The sequence below is a fragment of the Pseudopodoces humilis genome, chromosome 5 (assembly GCF_049639895.1).
Source record: "Pseudopodoces humilis isolate 2021_Gansu_Grassland_sample_001 chromosome 5, ASM4963989v1, whole genome shotgun sequence".
In the NCBI taxonomy this organism is placed as follows: Eukaryota; Metazoa; Chordata; class Aves; order Passeriformes; family Paridae; genus Pseudopodoces; species Pseudopodoces humilis.
The window spans coordinates 25,319,470-25,346,468 of NC_142204.1; the positions used below are offsets into that span (position 1 = coordinate 25,319,470).

Below are 26,999 nucleotides of genomic sequence, written 5' to 3' on the forward strand. Positions count from 1 at the left end.
ATAGCATTCCCTAGAAAAAACCTCAGGAAAAAATCTTCCCGACTTCTACTGACAGGTTATTTCTCCATGACTCTTTCACATGACTGGGCCACTTGTAAAAGGTTTTCTCACCTCTCCTTATTTTTAAGAGGAACTTTGGATCATAAAACTTCCATGCTCAGCTCAGGGGTGAATCCATCCAACATGGGTGGTGGGCAGTGGTTGAGGCTAATGGGCCATGCTCCAAAGCAGGATTTTTCCCAGTTACTGGCAATCTTACAGCTGCTGTTGCTGTTTAGTAGTGTTCCTAATGATAATTTGTACATCTTCTGATCCATTAATCTTCTAGACAGCAACAACTCTGCACAGTTAAAAAGATGCACCTTCTTTCCCTCTTCTGAAGCAGCAGAACCACAAACTTGATGTTTGCTAAGTCTATCTTTCACATTTGTCATAAGGGACGTTTGTACTTTTGCTGTAACAAGCATCTTTTCCAAGTCTTTTGTGTTCCTGTGGCAACAAGACGCTGCTGGTTTTAGCAAAAATAAGTGGTACAGCTGGAGTCAGCCATGAGGACTGCAACCCTTGATGTCCTCTTTAAGACTGCAAATGCCCACTTCCATCTCACAGCTCTGGAAACTGTTTCTTCTCCTGGCACATTTTCCTGTCATGTAAAGCCAAGAATGATTCCCACTTGGAGCAGAATCAAACACAAGCCTGGAAATCTGCTCAGACGCTACAAAACCAGGCCATTCTGTATGGCCCCTGCTTTGGCTCCTGGAAAAGTCTCCATCAGCAGTATTACAGAAGCTTGGCTTGTTTTCTTGCAGAGTGCAACTCTTTGGCTGCATTCCCAAATGGGCACTTGTATTTTTGCCATCTATCACCTGTAGTGGTAGTTAGTGATTCCTCCTCAGAAGTTTCAGCTACAGCAGGACACCAGGTGAACAGAAAGTGCAACATCCACTTTATACAGTGACTTTCTCACATTGGTTTCCAAAGCAGCAAAATATTACAAAACCCAGGAGTGTGACATTAAATTGGCCCTTGTTCTGTTTGTAACACGGTGCTTTCTTGCCTCTTTGAAATCCATTGCCACCTGCCAATTCTGAATTTCACACTGGAACACTAAAGAGTAATTTGTCCACTTTTCTGTATTTCTTCTGACTACAAATGTGAACCGTGAGATCTGTCTTACATGCAAGTTACTTCAACTCCAAGGTGATGAAAAAGTGCACAAGAAGAAGTAGATATTGTTACATCCCATAATCCAGATTATTGTAATTCCAACAGCCTTCAGAGCAAGGTCCTCAAAATAATCTACAATTTGTAAGAATCTAATAATTCCATTTCTCTTCTGAGAGGGAACCCAGTTCAGGTGGGCAAGAACTTGGGTGAAAGTCCAACTAAGTTTTTGTCATGCAAATGCTGTGAAGTGTACAGACTTTAATTTTTTAATAAAACCATGAGAAGGGGTGACATTTCTCTGATGAACTGGCTTCAGCTCAGAGGACTCTGGCTATATAATGCAAATTTATCCTTTCACCACCATTTTTATATTTAGTGTAAACACCTCCCAGCTCTTTCCCCAACAATTTCTCTGCCATTCTTTGCTGCTCCCCTCTGGAAGATGCAGCACTGAAAAACGAGCAATTTCAATAAAACTCAGAAAAGCATTGCCATGCTGTGTCTCAAAGCCAGGGAGCACCAATCTCCAAATCTACTGTGCACTCCAAATTTGGCTGTCAGCAGGGGTGGCTACGACCCAAAAGCCCCTAATGCAATACAGGTGGTATTTGCAGTTAACCTGGCCATGCTTATGTTCAGTAGCACATGCAAGCAGGTTTTATCACGTAGGTCTGAATTCTGAACTCCAGCTAGAATGGAACATTTCTTTCCCAGGGGCTTTGCTATGAGCCATTTTTCTTTTTCAAATTATTTGGATGGGAGTTAAGTCTCTCTGGGGCTGCTAAGAAGTATCAGCATTTCTAAAGCTGGCCAGGTAAGGTCAAAAGCTTGAAACCACAGCGTTAAAACTGAGTTAAGCAATAAATAGCAAGAAACCTCTGGAGGATGAAGAGGGAAGAGAAGCAATCTCGGCTCTTGCTATTGCCCTGTGGAAGAAGCCTGCAAACAAGCAATGCTTCCTTCCAGTTCAGGCTAAACACACTAAATAGGAAGAGGGATCCACTTAAGAAATTAAATCCTACACAAAGATTGTGTAAGCAGCACCCTCTTCACTTTCCAGCTGGATGACAGAGTAAATCTTTTGGATTCCACCAGAAGTACAGACAGAGCAAACAATTAAACAATCCCATGTAGGGACAATGACAGCAATTATTTCACTGACCTTTGCACTCTGAGGAAAAACCTCATTCTCTCCTTCAGAGCTTTGCATAGTAATTTCTGGCTGAATAGCACAGGTCAAGTGGGGAGCTCATGGTGCATGGTGTCCATATGGAGCCAATTTTTCAGTGATGTGCATTAGCCAAGCTCTCTTTGGCCTGCAGCAGTGCCAGGAGAAAGTACTGGAGTGCTACCGGTCTCCCACTATTTTCTAGTAATTCCTTTGGTCCTCTACCTTTATTGACTAAATTCTCTGACTCATAATATGCTGCCAGAGTTCCATCTTAAAAAAAACCAAAAACCTGAAAGAAACAAAAACCCAACCCTAAACTTGTTTGTTTGAAATATTTCACAGCCAGACAAGAATCTTGTCTTTTTTCACAACAGGGATTTCTAACCAAAAGCTAAGATTGCAACTGCTCTTTCAGCATCTCATAGCAGTCAGCAAAACCACATCTTTGTATTTTCTAGATCAGTAACTCAACCAGGATTACCTGCACTCTGCTCTTTTTCACGTAGCTTTTAATATTTAAAAAAAAATCCAGAGCAATGGTGAATTATTCATCCTCAACCATCCAGATACCCTGTTCCACTTCCAAAAGTATGATATTTACACTTAATTTTCTACATTTTGAGATAGAGGACTGCTTCTTTCAGTCATTCTGTTAAGTCATGGGCTAGATCAGACAAACCTCTGCTATGTCCCTCTACCAAATGTTTCCATCACATCCAGGACACCCACTGCACCCAGGACAGCACAGGTAATTCCTGATATAATAACTTGGTTAATAGGCATGATAATTTATAGTTTCTATCCAAGTCAGCCCCCAAATGTTCCCCCTGTAACTGTACCAGTTTAAGGTATTAGCTTTCCCAATATGCATTTTTATGTATATTACTGCACATTAAATAGTCAAAATACCAGACCTGTCATTCAACTGCCCATATCTCAATAAACTTCTGTTTTTTTTGAATGCATGTCCCACCAAAAATGTATTTCTTTAGCTAGCCATTAGCTGGACTCCATGAACTAGATGTGCACCATTCTTTAGCAGATACTGCACCCCTGAATATTATTTCAATACTATTAAACACCATCCAAGTTTGTCTTCTTCTAAGCAATTCAAAAGGTTCAAGAATGTCACAACCCCAAGTAAAATTCCCTCTCATACCTCTGTGGTACAGATTAGCGAGGCTGGCTGCTGCCTTCTGCAGTGGCAGCTGAGGTGCCTTTCTCCTGTGCTGCACCATCCATAGTGGTCTGTGCCTCAGATTTCCAAGCATGGATCTCACGTGCAGTAAATACATGTGACAAATCTACCAATGGGCAGCTCCTGGTATTGAGATCTGCTCTGCACACATCCCAGGGCCTCCACCAGCTCCCGCAGCACTCCCTTTATCCTTGTCATATCAACGAGAATCCTTTGCATGTTAAATCCATTCCATGTTCTTGATGGGAAAACATATTTTTCTTCGACCATGTGCAGCAGCGCTGACTCACTCTGATTATCTTGGAAATGCTGCTCAACCATCCCATTCAACTCCAGCACACTGGTGTAAGTCTCTTTCAAGAGATCCTGGTGGGAGTCGGCAGAGAGGAACACTTGGAAAATGAGCTGCCTTATCCAAGCTCTCGTTAGTTCATTCCTCATCCAAACAGGTAATTCCCAAGCGGATGCCAGGCCACCCATTCTCATCTATACATCTCTTTCAAGGTTTTAAGGCTCTGCTGCAGGTCATTTCTGCTCCACAAATTCTAAATTAGCCATGACTTCCAAACCTTTCTTTCCGGTTTGGGGTAACCATGATGTCAAGCTGTTAATTGCTTTTGCAGGATGGAGCAGGTAAATGTTTTGCACAACAGCTTTCAAAATCCACTCAGCACTTTGTATTTTCTCAGCCAAAAGAAATTTTTATTTCCAACAGGATTTTATGACTCTTCTGAATCATTTCCAAGTTCTCCCAGGAAGCCATTACACATTGTTTAAATTCCTCCTGGCTCGGTTTTAGAATCAGGACAGCTCTGGTTTCTGTAGACTTGGACCACCAAGCACAATCCTGCTCTACTGGAGAGCACCTCTGATCACAGCACTGGGGGGGTTAAGCCACAGCCGAGTTGAAGGATTTTAAGCACTTCCCACTGAGAAATACTTCCCATGGAGCCGACTGTGGTACCATTTCTTTATTTGCTCTACATAACTCCCACTACTTTTCAACCACAGTGCATGAGGAAATACTGAATCTCCATACTTGCCACAAGCTCCCACATGGAAAACCTCCAAGGCTCCCTCCTCCCAGTTACCCGAAAACCTTCTGCCTTTGCTGTGATACCACCCTGAAGAGCCAAAGTGAAAGTGTCAAATTCAGCAGTTCCAGCACACACTGTTCTGCTGTCACAGTGCTACAGAGTTGACTCTTCACCAGCATAAAATCAATGCAATAACAGGATTTTTTTTTTGAATATGTAGAATAGAACAGACACTATGAAAAAAAAAACTATTTTTATTCAGTTGAAAAGAAGTCATTTACTCAATCACATTAACTATGCTAAAAATGACTTTTTTCTGACTACACCAGCAGTTAAATATTTTCAGCACCAATTCATGACACATTAGTGACATTTATCACAACAGGTCTATTTCTTAATGTAAAGGACATACTAACTTCAGTAGCTGCTACTGGGAAAGGAGTAAGCAGAAGGCTGCCCGTTCTTTCCAAATATTTATGAGTGAGAGTAGCAACTTCTAGAAATAAATAACTTCCAAATTATCTCCCAAATCTTTAAATCGATCTTTTAAAAATAGAGTTAAAATAGATATCTTAATATGAGCTATCATAGATTTTATTTTTATGTGCTGAATACTCCAAAATGTGAGTAGTTGAGCAAGCATCCAGTACATAACTTTTAAAATAGTTCTTCCCTCCCCACAATATCAACCCCAATTTTTTATCCATGTCATGCTGGTTAGATCCCTATCTCTAGTTGACTTCCCAGAAAACACCACGCTGTTTGATATCGCTAGGATAGGCTACCATCCTATGAGTGAAAGAAGTCAGTGACCTGGTGAAACACCACCAACTCACACAAACAGAAAATTCATCCAGTCATTGGCTTGTTAACTCTGAACATCAAACAAATCCTAAGCTTTAGTTTTTCAAAGCCTTTGTGGTCTTCCTCTTGCTGGGGCAGTTCAGAAGGTCATCACTGAAGGCAGAACCGATGAAGGCAAAGAAACCAAAAAGCAGCAGATAGTACTGTCTCTGTCCTTTTAAACAAATCAAGTTCGCACAAAACAAAAGGAGACAAGGTTAAAATGAAGTTTATTAGTTTTTTTGGTTTTTTAAGCTTTTTTTATATAAAACTGTTTGTGAAACAGCTATTTTTATTCCCATGGCAGAGTGACCCCTGAAAGATGCACTAACCCCTTTCTTAAGGCCTTAACAAGAAAAAAATTTTTTTTTGTTGTTGTTTTTGTTCCTAAAACCCAAATGTTTTAAAATTACATAATTTACAAAAAAAAAAAAAAAAGAAAAAAAGAAAAAACTGACCCCGAATAACCATACAGTGTAGGCTTTTACACTGACATTGCCTCTTCCTTCCTTAGGAAAAGCAAAAACATAAAATTTATTAAGGGTCAAGTGGATTTACCCCAATCAATTTAAAGATACATTGACTCCACCAACATTCAGACTTCCTTTCATTCCCCAATCTGGCAGGTAAACCATGTCTTCCTCTCACCTGCCTCCCAAACTGAAGGCAGCTTCTTGGAATCTGGGGGTCACATTGTGGCCACACAGGACAGACACTCCCTTCCCCTGTGTGGTACAGGTGTTCCCACACCAATGAGGTGTACGGGACATAGTAAGCAGCAGCCACCTCTTCATGAGTCTCAGGACCCAAGAGTCTGCAGATGTTGTTCAAGCTTACATTGTTAATAGTGTTTCTCAAAAATGGAAACCTCCCTACCCCTCAGACACACCTACTGACACCAAATTACCTGCAACCATCCAAGCCTTCCTCTCACACCCTACAAACAATTTATCAGTATTTTATTTGCCTTTCAAAATTGAATTTCATCAGATGTTGTGAGAAAGAAAGCAAGAGGAACAGAGACAAGTCCTGTTTGGACTACTCCCAGTTTTTCTATTCTTTCCCACAAAGTGTCAAGCTCCACATAGCTTGCTTTAACTTCTGATTTAATATTTACTTTAGCTATAGGTTTCTTTTTTAATTTATATGGGGTTTTAAAAATTTTAATCAAAAGCATCAAAAGGGATATAGCGCACCTTTCATTTAAAACAAAGTCTTTCAAGACTAAAAAATAGATCTTTATATATATATATATTTATCCCTCCCTCTTTAATTCCCCCCACCTGTTTCCTTTTTCCCCCTCCCCTCCCCACTGTCACTATGGAGATTGTGTCCATGGAAACAGCTGGTTCAGACTCCTTGGTCAGGTTCTGTGATGTCATCAGTCTTGAGTGTGATGTAAGAATTTATGAAGGAAGTGCTGGCATTGGCAGGCACGTCGAGAGGGGGCATGGCTGCACAGTGGGAGAGATTTCATTCAGTCACGAATGTCCACCGCTTTTTATCTCAACAGCCTAACCTGAAAAACAAAGTCAAAATAATATTGGAATGGCTCCTTTCCCTCCATTTGCAAACAGGCCCCTCAGGCTTTGGAAAAACCCACTCTGCAGCCTACCACAGCAGCAACACCAAGAGCTTTTCAGTTTTGTGGACCGAGAACAGATATACACAATGGCAAGTAGTTTATAAAAGCTAATCCATGTGATAAAAAGTCTTAGTTTAACAACCAGCAAAAAAAATTAAAGAAGCCCAGTTCTGAAGGAGGTCTGGGATGGCAGGATGATCTGTGCCACAATGGCCCGGCACTCTCACAGAACCTCTACCTTCAGCAGCCAGGCAGGAGCTCACTCACCGCATGTTCACTCCTCACATCAACCGTGACAATGGGAAACAGAGGGGCCAAGCATGTCCCAAGGCAGTGACAGCTCCTGGGATGCTATGAGGGACCACACCCAAATGTTTCCCAATAGGTCATGCTGCTACAATCCAATGGTGGTTTCCAGTGAATATGTAGCAGATAGTGAAACTAGTATCAAAATTACAGAAGCCCAGAAGACAAACCTGGAACATGGCCAGATTTCACTAGTTAAAGGTGAAGCCGTGTGTGGTTTAACTAATTGAAGGGCAGGTGATATTTCTTTCTGCTGCTTTTTTAATCTGATTTTCATATTATGGAGACAGTTCATGGAAGGACTAAACTTGTGATATCTTTCCAAGACAAATGTGGAAATGCCCAGGTGCTTGGCACATGTTCTCCCTGTCCAGAAGTTCTCTAAGGTGACAAAATGAACTTCAGGAGTTTGCTAAGTTGCTGGAGGCTCAGTTCAAAAGAGAAACTACAAAGTTAAAATTTAATTTCTCTAAGTTATGGTTCTCATTCTTAATCTACGCAAAGAGAAAGCAAAGCTTGAAATAATGTAATCCTTTCTTCCCTTACCCCATAACACAAGTGAGCCCAGCAATTTATTTATTTATCTAGTAAGGTTACTTATTTACTTGGATATAACTTAGATAATTCCCTTCCTACCACATAATGAGCTTGGGAAAAGGAAAAAAACTTGCACCATAAGTGATGCACATGGAAAGCAGTTAATGGAATTAGAGGTGTGCCTGGGAGCAAGTAACACCCATGTTCGTTCATAGCTGGCAATTAAACTCCAGGAACCCTGACTAAGTGTGATGCAGAAGTCAATGCTGCTCTGATCATCAGCACACCAATTAGATTACATCCCAGCAAGCCTAACTCTTGGCTGCAAATATCCCCCATCCAGGGGTGCCAGGCAGAGAGCGAGTAAAGAGTCAAGGCAAGTACATACAAAAACCAAACGGGCAATGTTGCAGAGCACCAGCTGAAGAGGAAAGGGGAGGTTCCTAGAAAGTTCAGGCAGCTGCCCTTTGTGGTTTCATTACTGCGCAACTGTGAGCCCTCGCTGAAGGAGTGTCAAGGCCGTGTTGCTGTCTCTGGCTCCTGTACAACTGCAGCTTGCCCATGCCTGGAATTGGTCCAGAGCATTAGGCACCGGCTCAGAGAAGAAACAGGCTCAACACAGAGAGAGAGAGAGAGAGTCCTGCCTCGTTCCTGGACAAGATCCAGAGCACCAGACTCACTCTCACAGTCGCTCTCCAGATCTGGACTTGATCCAAATGTTCTAGAGGCAACTGGCTCAGGGAGAGAGAAGCAACAAAGACAGAATACACTGACTTGCCTGGATATTATCCAATATGCAGGATTTTTCTTAACTTGCTAGGCCTGGGAGTGAACCAGGACTAAAACAGCCCAATAATCTCACAATTGAGTATCCACTGTATCTTACACTAAGGCCAGCAGAAGGGCAGTTCCAGTACCACCTGGACTGCTACAGTATTCCCCTAAAGTTCTTTAATTACCACAGTAATACAATATTTTTTTTTTTGTTATAATTGGATCTTTTAGATTTGCATGGCTTTTATTTTGGAATGCAAGATCAGGTTAGAATTGCAGAACCTAATTTTTAAGACATTCTGAACATTGAAAGGGGGTGGTTAAATAGGGCCTTCTGGTAAGAACTACTTGAGGCAAAAATGGATTTGGAAAGAAATGATGCCTTAGAGAGGTATCTAGGGCATACAGTGAATACAGTGCAGAGATTCCACAGCCTGCAAGGTCTTAAGTCAAGATATTCCTATGATATATAAAAAAAGAGCTAGCACTGGAAAATAATGCAGGGAAGAAAGCTGTGTAAAGGTCTCTGGGACACAGTAATGTTCACCAGTACATTACAGAAATGGCCCAAAAATCACCAGACTTCCCTAGTGCTAAACAGCCAGAAGAGGCACCTTGGCTGTGGGACTCTCGTCCTGCTTTAATTTTACGAATTACATTGCTTGTAATGTAATAACTTAATGTAATAACTTAAAGGAAAAGAGAAAAGCTTAAAGGAATCCCAGTGACCTTTACCATGGAAGGAGAAAGCTACTCAAACACTGAATACTGTTAAATACTGTTTACATGGTAACTGTTAAAACAACACTCCAACGCTATTAAAAATGAAAAGTCACAGAGCACAGCTGAGCTAGACCAAGTCAGCAGTCAGTTTACAAAAAGTGTTTATATGGAACACTACCTGTCTTCTGCTACTTCACCAGAACCCCACAATCTTCCAATTAATCTCTCATCCTTCACACAAAGCACCATTGGAAGTACTTCACAATTACTTAACTTGAAAAACAGGAAAGATTTTAATTTAGGGAGGTGCCTGGGAAGCAAGGGAATGGCAATGAGGGAAGGGGATTACCATCAGCAGTTCCAAGAACTGACATGAAAGAGCAACTTCCCCTGCATGACTGCAAGAAAGAGACAGAGAAGCAAATAGCTTGAGTAAGAAATGCAACTGAGTAGTGAAAGGAAGGCAAGAGACCTTCCTGGACTGCAGTTTCATGGAAAGGGTGCCAACAAGTATTAATTTGAAACCAAGCACTTATTTACTTTTAATCCATCCTGCTGCCTTTCAACTGCAATTCACCTGCAATTGAATAAAAAATCCCAACCTCATCCCATTTCCTCCCACCTCAGTGCTACTTCCTCCTTGTGCAAGTGTATTTTCCCAGCCACACAGTGAACCAGATTAGGAAAATGACCCAGCTCTGATGCTAACATGGCAAAAAGCTGTTTCAGACAGATTGAATTCCCCATCAAGCTCACACCTGGCTGTATGAACAGTGGGCCTAGACAAAGGATGAGGCAGGAAGGAAGTGCAGTGAGGAACTCAGGGCACATTACAAAGTTATGGAATTGTGACTACTTCTGGATACAGTTCTACCTTCTATGTCCCATGTCTGCTTGCAAAACAGAGACAAAATCTGGGCTAAAAGAAACACAGTGGGCTCCTGCTAACACTAATTTACTTATTCTTGGATCTTTCTACATTTCCAGAAAATAGGAATCCTAGATTACAACAATCCTGAACTCATCAATATTATTTATTCCTTACATACAGAATTTAAGATACTTCAATGACTTTATTTATACAGAAGCTTACTATTAACTACTCTGAGACCCACAGAAAACACCCTTCAGATCCTTACAGATGTGATACAAAAGGACATTTCTGCCAGTGGTTTAGCTGGGAGAGTAATCAGGCAGTTATAACAGCTAACAAGCTTTGCCTTTCACTGTTTAACAGAAGAAAGTGCTGCAGAAATACAAAAACTGAACAGGATGGTAGCAGAGAAAAAAAATATTACAAATGTTCTGAATATACACAAAAGCACCTTGATTTCTCACAGAAATGGGGAAGGCGCTGGATGTAAGGCAGCAGGTGGAACTGGAAGCTCTCTCCCACTCACCTGTGCTTGCTTTTATATCCATTCCCAGGAGTACACTTCCCCCCTCACCCCCGCTCCGACTGCTCTGTGCTGAGGCTGCCTTTCACCATCTTGTTCTGCAAGGAGGGAAGAGAGCAAGGAAGGAGGGGCTGACAAACCAGCAAGCCAAACAGAGGAGGAAAACGAAAATGAGGGATAAACGGAAGACAGGGGTAGGGAAAGGGAACATACAGAAAGTGAGAGAAAGAGAAAGAGAAGTCAGTATTGGAGCCAGAAATAGACTTTTCAGACAGAGTTTTTCCCGAGACAAAGGCAGGTAATTCCACAAAAATAGAGTCTGAGATAGGAAAGATTGGTTAATTTTAAGAAACACAGAATTTAACACAAAAAGGTAGAACAAGCTCAGAAGCATCACTTTAAAATTGCCCAAACAGATGGTTTACGACAATCTAAGATGGCTGAGCCACCAAAAGGTGAGATACCCCATCCCCTTTATGGCCTCTCCATGGCTCAGCATCCTCATCAGGTCTCATCAAACCTCACTTGCTTTGATGCAGACAGAGAATCTGTGAGAGGAACGCTTCAAAAGATGATAGTTTTCAGACAGCATTTTCCTTGTGATAAAAGCTGATATTTTGCATAAGTAGCATATTCAGGACATGGATGGTTGAGGCATCAATCCTGACAGAAGGCAACGGAAAAGCTCACTGGGGAGCACACAGAAAGGCAGGACCAGTCCCTTTGGACTTAGCTTGCTTATGCCTTAAGTGTCAAGCACAGTTAATGAGGCAAGAAACACCTTTGCTCTCCAGGAGCCTCTTACTGTGATGAAGTGTATTTACTGGTGTGAGGCACAGACTGCCAAAGGGTAAGAGGCCCTGTACCAGAGGACTTAATGCTGGAGATTTATAAAGTTAGGTCTTCCACCCATTAACTACAGAATGGCAGAGTGAGCTATGAGACAGTTACTAATTTGCTAATAGTACTAAGCTGGTGTTACCTAAAAGCATCGCTTTCAACAGACTAATTGAAAGTCTTTCTTCCTCTCAATTGCTCATACTCATATCGTGCAAAAAACTGATGCAATTTGTTCTCCAATCATTCTAGAGCAATGGTTTTCAGCCTTCCTGTTCCTGCATTGTCACTGTCTGGAATTCCCCTTTCCAGCCACTACAATGAAGGAGCAGAGTGAGTTTATATTCTGCCCTGCAGAAGGGCTGGGAACAAACCAGTAAAGATTAGTGAAACATGTGAGGGCAGAGAAAGAAAGCAAAGAAAACTCTACTTGGCTTCAAACAAATTATTTGTGTCTTTACTAAGCAAAAGTCAACAAACTTCAGTGTCAAAGAAGGGCTGCTGGTGTTGAACTTCTGTTTTTGATACAATGAAGAAAGTGATCTGCAGTAAGATAGCTCTGAATAGAATTCAAAATTTTATTGCTTCATGAAGTACCATTATGAACTTAACTGGTAGTTGTCCCTCTCCCATCCCGCAAGATTGCTTTAGAAATCCATGTGCCCTCTCAGATTTTTTTGGGGGAGAGCTGGTTTCTATACCTGAATCTAAACCAGTTCTTTTCCTTTCATGGTTTGAGCACCATCACTGCCAAGTGCTTGCATACAGCAGCAGTGACCCGAGCCATCTATGTAACACTATTTTTCTGGAATACTTCAGGCAACAGGCAGTAAAATAAAACAGCCTTCAAATACACAACCCTCTGTCATGGTTTTACCCCAGCTGGTAACTAAATACCAAGAAGAAAATAACTATCTCATCCAAAACCAAGACACACTCCAATTATCTTTAGTCAAGTACCCAAAGTTGAGCAGAGGTTGGCACTTCGGCAGTTACGTTACGCAGTATGGGGAGCTCATCCTTCCCATTTTTGTTTGGCAAGATCTGCAGATTCTTGTAGCATTAAGGCATTAATTTAAGCTTGCTGTACATTGTCAACATTATTCCACAGTTGTGCAGAATAATTTATTTTCTTTTATATAATGAAAAGTAGGCCAATTCTGGATAAGAGCCTAAATGTGCACTGAATCTTCCAGCACATTTTAAATACGTGTGTATAAATACATCATTTTGTGGTAGAACATCCAGAAAGGAACATGAGGTTAATTCCTGTATGTTTACAAAAGACAGATTAAGAATAATCTGTGAAAACAAAAGACCACCAGATGTCAGTCTAATTCTAGGCAGGGATCTGCAGACAAGAACTAGATGGAGACTAATCCCTGCTAGAAAGCAAAACAATTCTTTCCTATTATCAATTCCTTTTCAGCACAAGCCATCCAAACTCTTGCACAATTCCTGTTGTATTCAACTGGCAATGAGAACAGTTGTTTTTCTGGATATTTTCTGAACATTTAAAACTGGAAGACTGGTATCCACAACCTCCCAGGGATGTAGCCTCCCTTAAGGGCTGGGGGTGGTGTTCCCAGCACTGTATCCCATTACTTAGGGCTATAAGAGAGTATGTATTGTCTACCTTGTCTCCTCTTTCCATACAGACAGCTCTTTGCACCACTGTGTTTGTAGGTTCCGGGGACAATTATTAAGGATGCCCAGACTCTGGGCAGAAGCAGCGTGGGAGTCTTCTGATGAACCAAAGATTTACAGAACAACCCCACACATCCACTGAAGGCTGAGTGGTTGCACTCAGTTCAGTTACTACTGGTAAACTAGAATAAGATGTTTCCAAAAACCAGGAGAACTTTTTCATAAAGTCATTTTTCATCTTCTTTGCATCCTCAGTAAATCCAAGGAGAAAACCCAACAGTTCAATGCAGCATCCAAACAGGAATAGCGAGCAACATATTGATTCTATCACAGAATTCAGGAAATGAAGCTGAGCTTTCTGAAGAGTCATCAAGGATCTAAAGAAACACTGAGCAGATGGAACAAAAATTTTATCTTCTTAATCTTGGTATTCTTCTTAAATTGATGTTTGCTCCCAGAGTACACCACAAGCATATATCACAGAATAATTGAACTAAAAGCATCTCTGACTACAGACATTATTCAGGTAATAAAATTACTAATCCAAATTTAGAAACCAGAAGAGGGCAGCAAAAAACCCAGGTCTAATCCAGGAGAGGATTCTTACCTTGTGCTTGGGGCACCTCACTGAGAAATTCTCTTCGTTTAGTAAACAATCTAAAGGAGGAGAAGACAGCAATGGATTATTTTTTTAATGAAAACCAATTTAAATAATACATCACATGTGTTAATCTTGCCTCATAGGATACATTTTTTATTCAAAGATCTCTTATAGGAATACTTTGTCAGCAGTTTCATTCCTTCCGCCCCCAAAGTTTTAGCAAACAAAATAACTGAACAGCCCAAGTGACAATGCTGCTTGGATTACCACGCAGCCCCGGTTTTCCCAACGATCTGTAAGCAGCAAGAATGACAACAGCAAGTCTCCCAACCCCCTTCAGCTATTCGAGCCTTCTTCACTTTACCACAAGGAAGACGGACACATTCATCCAATCTGAACAGACAATCTCTGCATTTCATAGTACAAATGTTACATTCCACCCTTACCCCAAGGCCCTGCCAGTATCAGGGGGAGAAGGGGTGTGTATCTCTAGGTATGGGTGCATACCGTTTATCTGCAATCCCAAATCCTGGTGATAAGTTTACACTGTGACACTATTTCTGGTAGTCTGGTCCCCCATGCTGCTCTTAGATCTGCTTCCATGAATCATATATGTGAAGCTTCTATGATCTAAAAAATGGTGTAGTTAATTATTTAAACCTATTATGTAAAGTGAGGCACCTGTGTGGAACTGCTTATTTAGGAACAAAGTAAGCAATACTGCCATTTGAAGAGCACTTATTTGGCAGCACTGCCAGAGTATGGCTTGCTTCTCCTCGCATCCCCCCTCCCAGACTATGCCTCTAAGTGATGCAAGTTGGCAGCTCCTGGAACTTCAGCCACGGGAAAAAGCAGTGGTCCCCTCAGAGCACTCAGCTGCCTCCCCTAGGCACCCTGAACTGCAGGGTCACCTCTCAACCTGCCCAAGCGCCCGATACCGCTCTGTTCCAATTGCCTCTTGCATTGGAGGCCGACCCAAGGCTGTCACCTCCTGAGGAGGAGCAAGCACCCATCCCCAACCCAGCACAACTGACCAACGCTGCCCTGGAGAATTCAGCAAGGTGCTTAGGACCTCCTGCCTGCTCCAACACACCCCAAGAGCTCACAAGTAGACAAGTGCAATGGTAACTAAAATGTGCTAATTTAAAACGCTCTTAAGTATGTAGCATAACCAGTGCTACCTGCTGTTTCAATCTGCTGGAAGAGTTTAGCAGACAGCAGGAGACTGGAACTAAAGCTTGAGGGAAAAGCTTTCTAGATACCCAAGCTTTGGCAGAGCATCCCTCTGCTACGGAATGCTTAATGTTTCAACATGAATGCCTCTGGCCTCAATCAAAGGGAAACAGCATGCAAGAGGCTAAGTTACTTGAGAGATTTTAGGAAAGGGGAGTAAAAGCCTTAATCCTGTCACAGATAATTTCAAATGCAGCATTAGCAAATCACAGGAAATAAACAAAATGTCTTCTCATTATAAGGGCAGGAATCATACATTTAGACTACAGCATGAATTATCACTGCATAATACAGCAATCATCAAAAATATACAGAGCAATCATCAAAAACATACACAGTATGTTAGAACAGAATGGAGTTCTCTTCTTTGTTGGAAACCCAACATTGGTAATGAATGCAGTTCTTTAGCTAGTACATCAGAAAGGAAGACTGTACAAGGATCAGGAAGAAGTGCCAGAAACCTTGTACCTAATGCCTGATCTGTGTATGGGGCTCAATTTCTTACTAAGGTCAGCATTTTTGTTGCAAATACTAATAGCAGATCTAATTAATAGCAATTTTTTTCATTTCTGTTAAAGGACTACTATGAAAAATGTCATCAGCACAGTGTAGAAAATCAGCTGAATACCAATAAGGCAGAAATTGTTCATCATTACAAAGCTGGCCTGGATTTTGGTTAGCAGTTCCAAGTATTTTATATAACAGATTAGAATTTGTCATGAAGTCAGCAGACACGGAGCTATGATCAGCTCATTGTGGCAGAAAGGGAAAAGAACTGATACTTGTCCTTGTTTCCACAGATTTTTCTCCATAAAGTAGTCAGGAAAAACCTAAAACACTTTTAATAGAAGCAATTATTCTTCTGTAAGCTTCATACTTTTGTCTCACCCTCTGTGTTCTGCCTGTTACTCATCTTTAATGATACTTGTGAAGACACAGGATTTCTGTTCTCCGAAATTTCATTTTATTTTGCTGTTAATATTTTCCTAATTTACAGTCAAAAATCTGTAAGTGGAACTGCCTGCAATATATGTTGTAGGGACAAGTGTGCTGCAACCATCAGAATCTGACTCCAGGTGGGGAGGAACAAGCAGAGGGAGAGGATATAAAATTTCAGAAAACAAAGATCCTGTTTCCATGGAGACATCCCTAGGACTAAGTTATCTTGAGACATCAGAGGCTCTTCATAAATTTGGACAGACGAAAGCCAAACACAGACAATGTTAACCACAGTCATTTCCATACAAAAATGACTTAAGTGGCATTACTGATCTTGATTTTTATGTAAATGGATAAGAAATGTTCAGCTCTCTTACACCCTATTTTGCCAAAGACTATTTTCTATGAAAGGAGATTAAAAGACAGCCTGAATTAGGCTATATAAAAGCATCCATATGTACAAACTGGCAACTTACGAAGCCACGTGCCTTGCACAGCACTCAATTAGCAACAGCGGGGCAAAGCCTGGCTCCTCACAGGGGTGGGATTGGACACAGACCATTGGCACAGAAGCCAGAGCCCAGGTCCCACCCCAGGACTGCCTTCAGTGCTGCAAGGAATTGAAGCCGTTTGACATATTGCAGCCTCCAGCCCTTTCCCAAAAATGTACTGCCTTTCACAAGGTGCAGGAACTGACAGGGACCAACACGGAGGCAAAGGCAGAAACGCTTCAGCTCACACTGCAACTGCTTCAGAATGCAACATGGCTACTTCATCTCAACTAAGGCACAGCCAGTTCCAGGAATTCAGACAAACCAAGTGCGTATGACTCAACATACCCTAAAAAACACTCTAGCAAGTGTTTTCTGTTTGGCTTTATTTCTTTTAGATACAAAACCAGTCATACATATTCCAAAAGCCTGAGAGCCCTTGTAAATGTTAACACACACTTCTGAGGATTCAGAACAGATCTGTGACAGATCCTAAATACAGCAAGGTGGCACCATCCTTCAAAGCAGGGTGGTTGACTTCAAAATGGCACTACCACTGAGCTCAAGGAAACTGAGAAACACCTCTACAGTTTCACTACAGAAAGATGGTAGAACTGCAAAACCAATAAAAAGGGTTTACAGGCAGACAGCAGGCTGAGCAAAGAGAAAATAATGTTGATTTGTTTCTCAAGGAAGCCTACATTTTTTGCTTCGGCATAAATGAAAATCGGGTCTTATGCCACATAGCTTGCTTATTTCTTTTACACAGATTTATTGGAAGAGTGTCTGTAGATTAAGACAGCTTGATTACACCCACAGATAAAACCAACTGCAAACAAGGTCTTTTACTGTCACACCATCAGGCTGAAATTTTGAATGCTGAGAATCTACTTCAAGATGGGGCTCTTTTATTTGTTTTGGTTGAAAACTTCAGCTGAAGCAGCCCAATGATTTCCTTAAAACTCTTTCTTGGAAAAAAGTTATTCTGCCCATGTTAAACATCCCAGGATTATTTTCTCTGAAAAGCTCTACAATATCCTGATTTTCAGTAGGACCTGGATTTTAGCTAAGGCATACCCTTGCCAGCTACCACAAAACCAGCAAATAGAACTCCTTGAAAGGTGACATGGGGATTTTCATGTGCACTTCAGAAGAAGCTTGTTAGATTTTAATAGCTAGGTCCTTTTAAAAATTCCACCAAATCGACTTCTGTCTGGGGGTGATCAGGGCTTTCCTGTAAATAAATCTCTGCCCTCAGATTCAGGCACCAGACCCAAAAGCAGTGAAGCTGTCAGGGGACATTTCTAAGACTCAAGAGACCCAAAAGAACAAAGTGACCATTTCAAAACTGCAAAATGGGAAGCACTGGTCCAGTAGGCAAAAGTGAAAACAGTACTGAGAAAGGCAATCAAGATACAGAAAGAATGGAGGCCAGCAGGAGGGAGATCAGAGCTACTAGAAGTCAGGAGCAGGGAATTAAGGACAAGTGCCAGCAGGAGGCTAAGACAAAGAACTGATTGGAACAAGGCATAGAAAGGTGGAACAGAGAATATAAAGGACAATAGACAAGAACCAACCAGGACTAGCAGTGTGAGGTGTGACATGCAGCTGAGTTAGGAGAACCAAATGGCAGTGATAAAGCCCAGAGAGGAAAAAAAAAAGGAGAAAACAAGGAGAAGAAAGTGAAGTAAGAGCAGAGAGGAGGAAGCCACAGTGAGAGCTGGAAAACTGGACAAAGGAAAAGTCAGAAATAATTAGGAGGAATTGGGTCTTACAAAGAGACTGGAGTAAGAAATTTGTAAAGAGGAGCCTGAGACCAACTAGATAAAAGGCCTGTGGGTGGTATGAGAAGCCAGAGAGGAGAACATATCAGACATACAGATAGGAAAATGTATTTAAAAAAGCACCAATGAAGTCTTTTGTTCTCACTAAACCATACTCTTCTGGGAGTGAAACCAGAGACTCACTAGTTTTACCAACTCCTCCGCTATTTTTAAAATATGTTTGTGAAACTCACAGTCCAAGTATCCCATCTCCATGCAGCTCTTGCAATTTATTACTGCCGTATTACTCAAAGGAGGGAAATTAGCTTGGAATTGTGCACTCCGACAGATGGCCACATGACAACATGATGTCTCATAACAAAATTAAAAGAAAATGAAGTAAGTGTAGCCTTGGAACTTGAGCACAAAAAGCTACTCTAAAAAAATCTCACAGGTTGCAAAGTCAAGACAAAAGTGAAAAAAAGCCAAATTTAATCTAACCCAGGTCTAGATATTATATAGCAGACATGTTACATCTAAAATGGACTAAATACTATGATTATATACTGGTTTTTGTATATGACTCTATCTTCTATGCATGACACAAACTACTCTTGTCATTCAATCATAATTGTTCAGTTCATAATTTCTCATTTTGGAGGATCATACATTTGCTGAAGTGGAGTAGAGTTAATATATCTGAAGAAAAAGGACAGTATATGAATTTTGATATCTGAATTTGGAACCCAGAAAATGCTACATACTGTGTCTAGTAAAACATGAATTTAAATTAAGCCCTCAAATTTTTGGGAACATTCACTATATTTTTATTTTTTCATAGTATTGAAAAGGGCAGGTCACAAACCAGAAACAAATACATACTAAACACAATATGAATATGAATCTGATTAGAGATCGTGTGTCTCAAACACACTGTATAAAACCAAGTTTATTAATGTTCATGAAACTCTCAGGCATGACAGAGATGAACATCACAGGAAATTTCCCAGTTCTACTTTCAGAACTGAGAAGGAATCATCTGCAGTAAGTATGACACAGATCCAGCAAGGACAACATATGCTCATGAATGAGTACCCTTCCATCCTACAGACTGAGGTAAGGCCTTATGAAAAGAGATATCAGCGTTTAATTAGGTGATTACTATAAGACAGAGTCATGAAAGACCAAAATTACACTTACATGGACACCCTTATTTCTGGTATTTTTTGAGTATGTGATTTTTGCAACCTGAATAATCTTTCTTTCACGTGAAGTCAAATATTCTCTCTACTAGTAGTAGTAGTAGTACTGTGGTACTAGAATATTCCACTGCAATATTAATTTAATAATAACATTCCTATTGGAATAAAATGCGTATCTCCAATAGGGTGGGATTTCACAGTGAGAAGTGCAATGCAGTCGTTCAGAAATGAGCATTCCTACTTCAAATACTCTAACATTTGGAAAACAGCATAAAATGGGTGGTGAACAAATGGGTTGCTGTGGAATCGGAATACAAACAGGAAGCTTGCAATTGTTTTCCAGTCTAGAGTTATAATCTTGAATCCTTTCCTGCTTTTTATCAGACAAAGTTTTGTATGACAGGAGAAGTGAGTTACAGGGGACTGGAAAAGTGGGGTATTATTTACTCTGAGGTTGGATTTTTTTTTTACCCAAGAACAAAGCTTATCTCCATGAAAAACTGTCATTATTGCACAGAATCCACCAGACTCACAAGTCCAGGCTCACAGATGGAAATAGTATCATCAAACAATTAGCTTATCTAACAGTGAAAATTTGACCTACTCAAGAGACTGGCTGAACTGCTTCTAAGGAGGGAGAAGGAAGGTTGTGTTGCAAATGGTAATGACGATTCTACAGACACAAACACTTGAAGTCATTACTAGGATCACCCATAGGAGTGTAGCCCTGAAAGAATAAATCCCTTGCTACACATCCTTTTAACAAAGGGTTTCTATTTTTGGCAAGGCGTGATCAGTTCTCACACTGCAGCCAAATTCAGTCACTGTAGCTGCACTCCCCCAAACCAGGCTTTTTCTGCTCTTTCAGGCAGATTCCTTTTCATTACAAGCTCCATCTTGTCCCAACATGTTATTGTATACTGTTTATCTCATGCCATTTCTCACCATTTTTATTACTTTATCTTTGCAGTAGGAGAAAAACTGAGAGGGAGTAATTTGTAAAGTACCTCAGAATTATTTAGTGTCGTATGATGTGAGTAATTATGGAATACAGTTAAGATGTCATTTGTTCCTACCTGCATCGATGGCACATGGGTAATGGTATCGGAAGGAGCAGCCTTTGTTGTAGCAGCCTAAGGTGGCTCCCGGTTCCTGGCAATGGGAACATTTCTGAAAGGGAAACCAAAAAACAGTAATGAAGATTGCAGTCATTTTTCTGAATACCTGTATTTTCCTGGTAAGTTTATCAACCCCATTCCAGCAAAAAAAAAAATTTGACAAATCACGTTAAACTCCATCTTTCTACACCACACAGATTTTTTTTGTTTGCCTTTCAAACAGGTAAAAACATAAGCTCTTTTAAACTACAAAATTTACAGCTGTGCTAATCAAGCAAGAGATAGAAATGTTCAGCCATTCAGAAATAATTTGAAATCCTTCTTAAATCTGTTTTACTGGCCCATGTTTCATTACCTGGCAATGACATCACTAAAAATAGGAGGAAAAAGAGTGTCTTTGAGTCTACAGCAGCTTTAAAAGGAGAATCAGCATGACAAATAATGATTTAGAAGACACCACTATAAAAGTAATTTGGTTACACCATTCTTATCACTAGCAATTGAAAAAGATCATGCACAAGTTGAATATTTTATCACAGGTGATCAAAAAGGGTTTATCTGGAGCAGGAGAAGATGCCATCATGGCAAAACACCTCACCATCACAGAAATGGCACATGTCCAAAAAAAAGCACTTGCAATACAGCAAGGATGCTCATACAACTATTGCCAAAGTAGCTCAGACTCATCTGATGACCACGTTCAATTTTCATTAGTTAAACCCTATTAGCTCAACTAGTCAATGATGCATTTGATCATAATACCAGACAATTGTGAAAGCAGAAAGGAAATCTCTCAACTTTACTTCATCCTAAATGACTTAAGAAATGACCTAAAGAAGAGTTCTAAAGCACATCTCATTCAGACAGCCATTTTATTTCTTGAATGTATACACTAAGTGATTTTTGCTAATTAATCTGATTCTGATGACAGCTGATTTCTGACTGGTTGACATTTTTCCCTTAAAAAAAAAGATATAGCCATACCTGGTAGAATTCACCAAATGCTAGGACATTGCAACTGTTTAAAAATGAAAACGTGAATTAACTACTGGCAGAAAATGAAGATAGGAACTACCATAATTTTTAAGTCATACTTTAAAAAGACAGGAATTTTGTTTATTCAGCTAAATAGAACCAACACCATAATAAGGCCTTGTATAATTGGTACAATTCACCTTGAATTTGGGTTGTGAGAAGTTGCCTTTGGTCCCTGCCTGCACATAGGGATGATGACATGATCTAAAATCACGGCTGCTACTGGGAAAGCCGGTGTCAAACTACACTGCTCTACTGCCATTCCCAGCAAGCTCCACCTGTACCACACAAGAACAGCTGTGCTCAAGCCAGCGGTGCACCTGGCACTGGACACGAGCACGGCTTTCCCACCATACGGGGACGCTCGTGTGCCAACACGGCCACCTCCCCCAGACCACACATCTTCCATCCCTGATCAGCACACATACTGCAGCAGAGATCTGCACAACAGACGTGGCCAAAACTAACAGCCACAGCAAAGTTCCTCACTCTGCATAGTAAACAGGGGCTTGATTACAGTATTTCCAAACCCTCTGAGAATATCTGACAGTTATTGCTCTTCCTGCTATTCTGTGCTATGCAGAGATGACTATAGTTTGTATTTAAATGCCTGAAGGAAGATGAAAGCAAAACTAGCTCCAGCCATAAACTAGGGGGGCCTCTTCAAATCAAAGCAGATGCAACTAGCAGAAAAGCTTGTGAGACGTCAGTTCTCGTGACATCTACAACTGCAGTTTTGAGTAACACCTTCTCTTTACAGGTATGCCAAAGAATCCTGAGCCTGATCTTCAGTGCTTCCTACTAAATAGTGTCTATCTTCTAAGCACAACAAACTACTGTGGTATTTATGATGCAAGGGAAGTGTCCCTGAGGCCCAGAAAGAGACACACAAGCAGTTTATTATTGCCTGTCAGAACATGAATGCAGGTTTCCAAAGATTAAAAAAAAAAGGCTAAACCAATATTGAAATGAGCACCAAAATATACCGACCACTAGCCAAACTGCAATGTAACTCACTCTCTCATGGGAGTAAAACCAAACTTCATCCACAGAAAATGTCTTTTCCTGGCTCTGAAGTCAGCTCTAGAAGGATATTATGTACTGGCAATAGTCCCAGATTCACCTATGCCAAGTACTCACAAAGTGCAGCTTGAGGAGTTCTGAAACAGAGCTCTGTACCTGAGTACTTTATTCTCGCTTTTAGATGTGGCTGACTGGGATTAATTATTTTAACAGGACAGAACCCAAATTGACTATTCTTTTTGAATGCAGATATGAATTTCTAGTCTTGTTCCTCAGAGGCATTCTGCCCTCCCCACTTTATCTCATCTTTTACGTACCATCACACTGCTGCAACAGAAGGTCATTCTCCCCTGGAACACTGTTTCCCGTGCAGAGCAGTCAATAAGAGCATAAGAACTATTGCAGCAGAGATTGAACTGCAGCTGTATAAAATATTTCTTAACACTAAAAAGGCATGTCTTAGAAGAGTATGCTGTGTGATACAAGAGAAAACAAGATCCCTAGCAAAATTTTTTTACTTTTTCCAAAAGCCACATTTTTTAACTTATTCTTTGCTGCATCTAGTATGGCTCATGCTGCTATTCTGAAAATCGCATCCTGAAACACGACATTTTGACAAATTTTCAGCTGAGAATAGGTAAGGAATGCTTTAAAATAGTTTGTTAATGCTTTAAAATAGATTTTAGAAGTTACTAGACAGTAAAAGTGGGCAGTTAAGATGCCAGCACACGTGCATCAAGCCTTCACAGCCCCTCTTTTTCAGTCTGGCAGACCAATGAGATTTTACCAAGGTTACCTGTGCTACGCCCACAACAGCAATTCCCCAGCGGATGACTCTGCCACTGATGGCTCAAGGCAGAGATCATCTGCTGCTGCTGGCTCCCCTGCTGCTGAACAAGTCTCCATTCTGGCAGATGCTTCTGCTTTTCACAAGCCACTGACAGCCTAATGGCCCCATTCCTTCTACCTCCCGGGACCCCCAACCATCTGCTTCTTTCAGGGGAAGCTGAGGGAACCACATACACAATAACTACTCTTTTTTTTCAAGTTCTTCCTTCTTGACAAACCTGAGTGACTGAACAAAGCAAGACACCCTACAAAGCTGCGTGGTTCTAAAACAACTTACAAGTCTATCACCTCATCTTTGAAAGAGACTATCATCACATAGTGCCACATGTGTTTCCAAATACATCCAGGTGTTCCCATGAAGACAAAAAAAAAAGTGCTTAAAAAATTTCTGGATGGTCTCAGTCTTCTTTTGCAAGACATTGCTGCTGTGCCTTAAAAGGTAAAAAGATGCCCTGTTCCTGCTGGTACTTTCTGTGGCTTTGGTTAGAACCCTCATCTCACATATTTATGCTTCAAAACAGAAAATATATACACTACAACTAGGAAACACTCTAACACCAAAATAAAATCACATAACTTCTTACAAGGAAATGTGTGAATGCAGCATAATGAAAACTAATTGTTCTCTTAGTCCGCGAGAAAATTTTCACCCAAACTCCACCATCCTGCTGCCATTCGCCAGCAGATGGTAGCAGCCTGCTTGTCACTTGTAAAGGAATTATAGCATTCTTAGCCAGGGAAACAGCACTCCAGCTCTCCTGGGAGGAGAAATTCCTTTTGCTCAGTAAGCAGCCTGCTTAACCTCCCCTGCTTGAAAGAGCTGAAGGCTGGTACTTGGAGTGTGCTCCCAATGGGAGGTGCCAATGGATAGTAATCATTGCCAAGCATCTAATCAAATCTCGGCTTAAATTAAAAAAAAAAAAAAAAGAAAAAAAAAAAAAAGAAAAAGAAAAAGAAGGAAAAAAGAGACCACACAGCAAAGATTGATTCATAGGACCTATCTCCACAATTCATCTCTGGCCACAAGGCACATATATCTCACTTAGAATAGGCTGGAAAGACTGAAAAGTGCCATTTAGAAGAGACACTCCATCCCATGAACTAAATTATCAATAGTATTAAAGCCAGATACATTGTCTCTACCTCTCTACACTATTAGCTGCCCATTTCTTCCTTGCTACAGCTCATCATTCTGTCTACCAAAATGAAGTAACAGCCGGCCTGGAAGTGTGAGCAGTTGGGGGACAGCTACCACATCAGCAGCAGAATGGCTCTGATTCATTTAAAATGCTACAGCACCTACCAGCTATATTCCTTTTGCTTTACGCTTGGCTTTTTTTCTCCCTTGAAATCTGTATTCTTTCACTCTTCTGAGACCACACTGCTGTATGCAATAAACAAGAGTATGTTTTTGAGTATCTTTTTTTGCTTTCCTGAGATTTGTACCGAACTCCACCTAAGTGCTGTAACAAAGATGTCCTGAGCTACCTATCTTGCTCCTCCGAACAAGACAAAGCTCTTAGCCTTGTGAAAACCAGTGCCCCAAGCTGCTCAAGTAAAGCACTCACCTGCTCACTTTGGCTCTGCACTGACAGATAATATTTTTGTCCCTAGACAAAGTACTCCGTCGTACAGGAATCCTACAGTGGACATTGCTTCACTGGTGGGAGGATGGAAGCTGCCGACTAGCCCTTCCAAAATATACCCGGCAGGAGCAGGAACAGTTGCTTAGAGGCGGAAATTAACTGCTTCTAACACTAATGTAAGGTGTTTTCAGATGACTCCTCCGCTATCTTCCTTGCTGAACAATTACCAAACCAGTTTACACAAGGACATTCACAACAGGATCTGCTGTCTGTAACACAAAGCATCTTTTTTTGATGAACGGTTACATACCCTATACTCAGACCTCTTGACTTCCTCTCTTCCAATGACCAGTTTTTCCTTTGGTCTGTTTTCTTTTTCCTTTGCTTTGCTTTCTAGGCATCTCCTCGTTTTGTCCCTTCTCACATACCAGTGTCAGGAATGTATAAAAGGAGTAAAACGGAAAGCAACAGCTGAAGGTTACTAACAAAGCAAAGCAAGTAAAAACTGAAATATACGTGGCATTAATTATACAGGTACAAGTCTTTGCTTTAGATGCTATGTTCATTTTTCATACTCTCTCCTTCCCCTGTTTAAATTACAAGCTTTTTAGGAAAATAATTGCTTCTGTATAATTGCATTGCACAAATGCAGATGTAAGATAATGAAGACTTCACAGTCAGCTGCAATATTAGGAAGGAGGGCCTTCTGACTATTTCTGATTAAACAGTTGGCAGGCTCGGCAGAGGCTTGGATTTAATATCCAGGCGAAAGGGCAACAGAAACAGCAGGCAGCCACATTCTCTTTCCTGGAAAGTGGGATGTAGAGAGTCAACTTATTCCAAAAAGCTATAAGAAAAAATAAAAATAAATAAGAGTGTTTCTGTGTGTGTATATATACACATATATATACTGCTTACTACAGGAGAAAGATATAAGTGATTTTGAAAGACTTCTGCAAAAAAGGACCAAGATGAAAAAAGCAAGGCGGGGAGACATTTTTAGGAAACAGGAGAGGAAAAGAGTACTTCCACTCTGATGTGCAGATACTGGTTAATGAAAAAAATTGTTTATGTGACTGGGGCTAGAGATAACCACCAGTACCGAAGGACACAGAACTATTAGTTTACATTTCCTGACAAACAATTTTAAATTATCAAAAAAACCAGGCACAGTATATCAGTAAAATGAACTCCACAATTAAAAAGATAAAAATCTTTAAAACTTGCATTATAAAAAGCCATCTCTTGCCAATGATGATACACGCCTGTAGCAAGCAAATCAAATAAATAATAAAGGATAACAGTCCAGAAGTAAAACTGGACAGTTGTCTCCAAGTTAAGAAACTATGGACAAATTTAGATTCCAAGATTTCAGCAAACAGACAAATCAATGATCTGAAGGATGCCATACTAATAAAGCTGCATTGGGAAACATAATGAAAAGTTAGAACTGCAGTGCTGCACAGGCTGCTGAAGCACAAAGGGAAGCTGCAGCTCAAAATGGATGGCATAGGAAAAAAAAACCACAAGAAATCCAAGAGCTGGAAAATGTCTTAAAAATGGAAAATCCTATTCAATACATATGAAATTGATTACACTAGAACAGAAGCACTTGAAATTAAGAGCAGAGCATTTTATTACACTCAACTAGAAGGAAAAATAGAAAGCAACAAAAACAGAAATAAGTATTTAGTTTTAACAAAGAATGGTTTGCCAGAAATGATTTTAAAGTCCTATACACACTTAAGCTATTCAACTGCACTTACAGAGACTCTCAAAAAGGGGGGTGAACAATAAGATGCAAAATATTGTGAAGTCTGTAAAATTATCCAGGGCAGCCAGACCTCAAACTGATAGTAAAAAGCTGCAAAACCATCTCACAACCGTGGATAACTATGATAAAATGGAGATGAAAATTACTACTGTTAAGTGCAAAG

General features: G+C 40.6%; 1 protein-coding gene across 5 annotated transcripts in view; it reads right to left on the reverse strand.

Annotated features, from left to right (window-relative positions):
* Positions 1-6,721: 6,721 nt before the first annotated feature.
* Positions 6,722-26,999, reverse strand: part of TCF20 (transcription factor 20) — a 129,525-nt gene continuing 109,247 nt past the window's right edge. For 4 of the 5 annotated variants that reach the window (XM_088055433.1, XM_005527681.3, XM_088055432.1 and 1 more), the window contains 4 exons: positions 20,528-20,621; positions 13,830-13,879; positions 10,742-10,869; positions 6,722-6,935 (listed from right to left, as the gene is read on the reverse strand). In XM_088055433.1, coding sequence (XP_087911559.1) covers positions 10,786-10,869; positions 13,830-13,879; positions 20,528-20,621 — 228 coding nt within the window. In that variant the 3' untranslated portion in view covers positions 6,722-6,935; positions 10,742-10,785. The remainder of the gene's footprint in view (positions 6,936-10,741; positions 10,870-13,829; positions 13,880-20,527; positions 20,622-26,999) is intronic. The other variant, XM_014256664.2, reaches the window with a different exon arrangement.